This window comes from Austrofundulus limnaeus, unplaced genomic scaffold (genome assembly GCF_001266775.1).
Source record: "Austrofundulus limnaeus strain Quisiro unplaced genomic scaffold, Austrofundulus_limnaeus-1.0 Scaffold245, whole genome shotgun sequence".
In the NCBI taxonomy this organism is placed as follows: Eukaryota; Metazoa; Chordata; class Actinopteri; order Cyprinodontiformes; family Rivulidae; genus Austrofundulus; species Austrofundulus limnaeus.
The window spans coordinates 21,287-27,462 of record NW_013952647.1 but is presented as its reverse complement, the minus strand read 5'-3'; the positions used below and the strand labels follow the sequence as shown (position 1 = coordinate 27,462).

Here is a 6,176-nt window from a genome sequence, read left to right as displayed (position 1 = left end):
GGACAGAGATGTGTGGATTAATTTTATTTTTATTTTTGATGGCAATGTTCTAGCAATATTAAAGCATACATTAAACAGCCATCTCCCAACCTCATCTGCCGCTTGAATTAAGTTTTGAACTTTTTCTCTCTCCTTTCCTCCTGCTTCGCAGCAGGCGCTCATGTCCGCAGCCGACGGTTAATTTTGTGAATTAAATCAAACGAACATGTTTTGTATAGCCCACAGATGGATCCTAACTTGTTCTAGGACCCCCATATTACATCTCCTTTAAAGCTAATACAACTTATTTCTGCTAAGTTCAGTAAACTTATGCTTCTTTTGCTTCCTTTAGATAAAGTATTTCCAGCTACATTTTAGCTGTTTTACTGAACATTTTAGCTGTTTTACTGAAAATGTTAGCTTTCTGGATGTTAATTACGACTTACGGCAGCTACCTTTAGCTTATTTTTATGATGAGTTTAGCTTTTTAAAGCTATTTCATATTTAGATCTGCTTTTTTTGCTTTTATTCTTGTAATTTTTTTTCTACTTTTTGTGCTTTTCTTCTGCTAATTTGTGCCATTTATGCTTTATACAGATGTTTTCTGCTATATTCAGCTATTTTAGCTGTTTTCTGATATTTCAACTACCTTTTTACTGTTTTTCTGCAAAGTTAGTTTTTTTTTGCCTCTTTCAGCTTTTCAAATTTAACTCACATTAACACTCGCTATTAAATATTTTCAGCTCAGTTTCGGCAGCTTTCAGTTTAGGTTTTCAGCAAGAAGCATTCACACTAGCATTTTCGCAGGAAATGCAGTTTTTCTAGTTAACATTTAACCTCAACATTTAAACTTTTATGGTGACATCAACTACATTTTTTAAAAACAAGAATCATAGAAATGACTTGTGGCRGACAGTACAAGTAGACTTGTCTTATCGAGATCTTTTATTTGTCCTACAGCGTGCTATTCTTACCCATCCTGCTCAGCTCCTGGTTGAGCGTCTGCAGCCAGTACAGATCCATATCGTCCAGATCGTAGCGACACATGGCCTCTGCCAGCTCTTTGATGTTGACATATCCTGGTTCTGTCGATTCCTGGCTTGAACACTGAACGTACTTCCTCTGGTGGGTGTAAAGAGTTTCTTTGGGCTTCTCAGCAATAACTCTGAACACAAACAGAACAAACTCAATCTTTCAGGATACTTGAGTTACTCTAAAAGGGAAGAAGCTAAGCAGAGGGTTTGGACGGGCTGATACAGGCAGAACTCTTGAGTTCAGGGCAGGTGTACCTGACAGACGGCTCTGGGATGGTGTCTGGACTCGCTGGCACCTGGACTCCCTTCTCCCACTCCTGCCTCCAGGTGTCTGCCAGCAGATAGTAGTCCTCTGGAGACACGTGGTGGGAATCAGGTATCTTCATGGCACTTATCAGGTCTTTTCTGAACACCTGCAGAAAGAACCGTAAACATTTACTTTATGATCCAGACTTTARTAAAACTCCCAGCGGTCTGAGATCAATGACAAACATGGTTCTTACTTCTGCTGGTTTCTTTGGGTTGGAGGCGGGGGTTCCAGGTTTGCTGCCATATTTGTTAGAGGAGCAGAAGGAGGTCGAAGGACCTAAAAGAAAACAAAGTTTGGATTAACAAGAGAATAAAAGGACTCCGTGATATCTGGATGATTTAAAGTCATTATAAAAAGCAGAATGCTGTGATATTTGTTAATACACTCAATTTTAAGACCAGTTGAAAAATGGCCAGTACACATAAACTGTATATAAACCGATTTGATTTCGATTCATAAAGTTCTGCACCAATTAATCACAATTTGATTCAATTCAATTCAATGAAAATGTTTATTGATATTGTATCCAGGTCCTTCTCAAAAAATTTGCATATTGTGAAAAAGTTAATCATTTTCTGTAATGTAGTGATAAACATTAAACTTTCATATATTTTACACACCAACTGAAGTGGTTCAATCGTTTTATTGTTTTAATATTGATGATTTTGGCAAAAAAGTAAAAAGTTAAAGTTAGTAAGTTCAAGAAATTGGTAAGCCGTCCATGATTTACCATTTCTACCAGTTCTGCAGCAAACATTGTGACATTATTGTTCAAAAGACAATAAGGTATAGTGAAAACTGAAAGGTATGGCCCGGATAGAATATAAAGACATCTTTGCAGCACCAATAGAGACTAAATTCAACTTTTCTGCCCCCTAAAAACTCCAAATACACAACAAAATGTATTTAACAGCTAAAAAATTGGCTTTTGCATGATATGTACTGTTTAAAAGCCCGTCCTGAAAGAGGATTAGGGACTTTTTAGGTGAAATAAATAGGCAGTTCTTTCACAAAACATACAACATAAACAGGAAACAATTAAAACTGATTATATAAGGCTGTATTTATTTTATTGCATGTGTTTTAGAAACAAAAGGACTCACTCTCATTGTCGGAACTGTCACTGCTGCTGGACGACCTGAGACGTTTCATACTGTAACAACCTGCAGGAGACACAAACAAAAAGAGCATTTGATTCTAATTAATAATAAATTAAATTACCGTACACTTCATGCTGGTAGATCCTCTCGATAAAAATAACTGTTTCATGTCAGCGTGGAGGACGGGGACGCAGAGGTTCAGTGCTTGGACCAATCCTCTTTACTTTATATATTCTTCKATTAGGTAAAGTTATTAAACAACATGGGATAAATTTCCATTGTTATGCTGATGATACTCAGTAATATTTATCCATGAAATCTGATGAATCCAACCAGTTACTTAAACTACATGCATGTCTTAACGACATAAAAACATGGATGACTTAACTTTCTGCTTCTAAACTCACATACGACAGAGGCTGTGGTTATTGGATCTGAACATCTTAGGGATCAACTTTGTAGCCTTTCAACTCCTCTGGATGGCATTAATCTGGCCTCCAGTTCTAATGTAAAGAACCTTGGTGTTATTTTTGATCAGGACATGTCTTTTAAACCCCACATTAAAAATGTTACCAGGACCGCCTTCTTCAACCTGTGTAATTCACTAAAATTAGAGACATCTTGTCCAAAAATGATGCGGAAAAACTGATTCATGCATTTATCCACGTTAATTGTGATGTATAAAACAAACGTGCGTGGATTCAGGCGTACGCACGGTTTGATACATCTGGATTTTTTTGTGTGTACACAGTTTTCTGGATTTGACCGTACGCCACGTTTCAGTAAGAAATCCAGGCAAGTCTTTGTACATGGCCGGTAGACTACAGATCTCTATCATAGGACAAATTTATATCGTTTCTACCGTATATCATCTATATTGCGCATTTCTAGTGGGGGGTGCTGTAGTATGGAGTGTCTTGTTACTAAGAGCGATCTAGTCCAAAGCGGCTGGGATGAAAATCAGTTCCTCTAAGTCTGAGATCATGGTTCTCGACTGCAACACGGTGGAATGGTCCCTCCGGGTCGAGGGAGAGTCTCTGCCTCAAGTGGAGGAGTTTAGTATCGGAGTGTCTTGTTCCTGAGTGATGGGAGGATGTAGCAGGAGATGGATTGACAGAGCGGGGTTGCTTTGGTCGGTCGTGATGAAGAGAGAGTTGAGAAGAAAAAAAAAAGCTTGATTTACTGGTCTCTGATTTACTGGTAAAATCAAAAAATGTGATGGCTTTAAAATACAAAATCAAAAGAATAAACAGTGACGATAAAATTGACTAACCCAGAACGGGATGTTTTGCAAATTACCACATTTTGTTCGACATCCTCTTTATGAAATCCAAACCACTGCCAGATTATTGATCCAATGTTGTTTCTCTTCAGAACTATCCGAGTTGTCTTCAGTTTTAGTCGCATGCTCACCCGAATCTCCCGCTGCCGCCATGTTTTCCCTACGCACACATGCTCCTCTCTCTGTGTCCAGAAGGGAGGGGGCTAGTGACACGTTCAAGTGTGTCGAAAAATCAAAACTTGCAGGGACGCAGCTTATTGTTTGCATGATGATTTGTACTCGATGGTTACAACGAAGCCATTTTAACCATTGTACATRGAAAAACTCAGGAAACATCGAGTATATTCGATACACTGCCTACCGTGCAGTGCAATATGACATGGTGAAGGGGATAGGGATGTCCCGATACAACTTTTTCACTTCCAATACGATACTGATATCACAACTTTGAGAATTGTCCGATACCGTAGCTCCAATTTTACTGACTGTAACTAAAACAACGTGATCATTGCACTTAATCTTCACTCAAACAAGTGTGTAAACAAATTAAACATCACTCTAATAACGAGCAAAAAATAAATAGTAAGAATTAGTCAGTTATTTAAATTGATAGCTACCTTTCTTACTGCTGCATTTTCTGAGCATCATGTGGAGATTAGCCTCTCTCTCCTGCAGGGAGCAGTTTTTATCACTGCTCTCGTCATGTCGCGCTCATATTCCAAAACAAAAGCTGCGCTCTCCTTTCTTCTGTCAATCAATCCCAGAGCTAATCCACGGGATGTCAAAACTGTAAGCGTGCTGTCCTCGCTTCTGCCAGCTTAGAACCACCGACCGGACCAGAGAGGAGGTTCCGAAACAGCGCGGCTGTGTGCGGTCACTGGACCAAGGCTGAACCGAGCCAAAACGCAAAGCTGCTGCAAGGGTGGAGAGTAGTTGTCGCTCCGGTTTAAAACGTTCARGGTTCTGTGCCCCCTTGGAAAACGRGCATGACAACTTTGCACTTAGCTTCAACTCTGTTCCTGATGAAAATAGAAAGTTCTTCCGACATTCTTGCCAACTTGTTAGCGCAGCATGTTGTTGTGATCACGTGAGCGCTGCATGCTGGATCCAAGTGCTGCTGGATAGAAACACTGGAGCAGAGTCAGTGAACTGCTGGATTGAACTGCTAATATCAGAGCGCTTATATTGGACAATTTTTATGCAGGCAGATAAAATCTGATACTCATTTTTTGGCTGATATCGGACCGATATCCGATATCAATATCGGATTCAGAACAACCCTAGAAGGGGATAAAAACATCTAACCTTTTTGGCGATCTTGAGAAAGGCAGAACTTTTTAACACTTCCTGGAGAGAGGTAAAAGAGACGAAGCTGAGCAGATAACCGGGAGGTTTCCAACAAACTGGCCGTCCACGGTTACACAAYCACTGTGACAAAAACCTGACCTAACCTGAATAGAGTAGAAACGTGCTCATGGAGAAGGGGATTGTGTATCCTCACTGGTCTGGGAACGCCTCGGGGTCCCCCAGGATGAGCTGGAAAGTGTCGCTGGGGAGAGGGAGGTCTGGGTTTCTCTCCTGGACCTGTTGCAGTGACCCAAATATGAGTAAGCGGAAGAAGATGGAGATGGATTTACAGGTTTTGTTAAAAGTTTACTTTCTGATTCAACAGCTTGTGGAGTTAACAGAGTTTGGTGGATGTAGAAATGTTTTTATGAGCTTTTAGCCAAGATTCTGATGTTTCTGTGGATACCAAACATGTCAAATGACAGATCTTAAGTTAAAAGAGGTTAAAAGAAACCAGGACATGGGGGCCTCAAGAGGTTAAGTGCAAGAATAAAAATCTATTTTGTCCACAGGTCCTGGACTTGTGGTTTTTACTAGACTTTTTAAAGCAAAATGTCAACTACCACTCTAAACACGTGCACTATTGAGAAGAGCAGTGAAATACTGTTCCCTCCTCCTCCGCTGTAGTTCTGCTGCAGCTGAACGGAGGAGAAACAGGATGGACTTCACAAACTAACAGAGTTTACTTTCAGCCCACAGAACCACCCAATGACTCACTTAGGTTTGAAAACGCAGAGGGACCCGGACCTGATGTGCCCCCACATACAGTGATCTGTTTTAAGACAGGACATGCCTCACATTCCCCATGAGGACAGGAGGAGGAGGCACAGCCTGTTCCACTTTCTACCAAAATAAAACAAACAGGAAAAAAAAAATAAGGCAGTTTTTAACTGATAATTATTCACACCGTCTCCTCGGATGCAACCTCTGCAACAAAAAGTTCAGGAGAGCTCTGAAAGCATCTGTATGTCTGCTTCTGACACAAATGATCCGACGGTGTTTCTCTGCTTAAAAACTAATGGAGGAAAACAATAAATAACAAACTCAGGAAGACATCAGTTTCACTGTTTGTGTCAGACTGTCACAAAAATATACACAATGCTAAATAAACATCTGAAACAAAG

At 40.1% G+C, this 6,176-nt stretch overlaps 1 protein-coding gene across 1 annotated transcript in view; it reads right to left on the bottom strand.

Annotated features, from left to right (window-relative positions):
• jade3 (jade family PHD finger 3) overlaps positions 1-5,289 on the bottom strand; it is a gene marked incomplete in the record, with an annotated part of 21,774 nt that extends 16,485 nt beyond the window's left edge. Inside the window, 5 exon segments of the mRNA XM_014020226.1 lie at positions 954-1,144; positions 1,269-1,426; positions 1,517-1,599; positions 2,427-2,486; positions 5,157-5,289. Coding sequence (XP_013875680.1) covers positions 954-1,144; positions 1,269-1,426; positions 1,517-1,599; positions 2,427-2,486; positions 5,157-5,181 — 517 coding nt within the window.
• Positions 5,290-6,176: the final 887 nt, after the last annotated feature.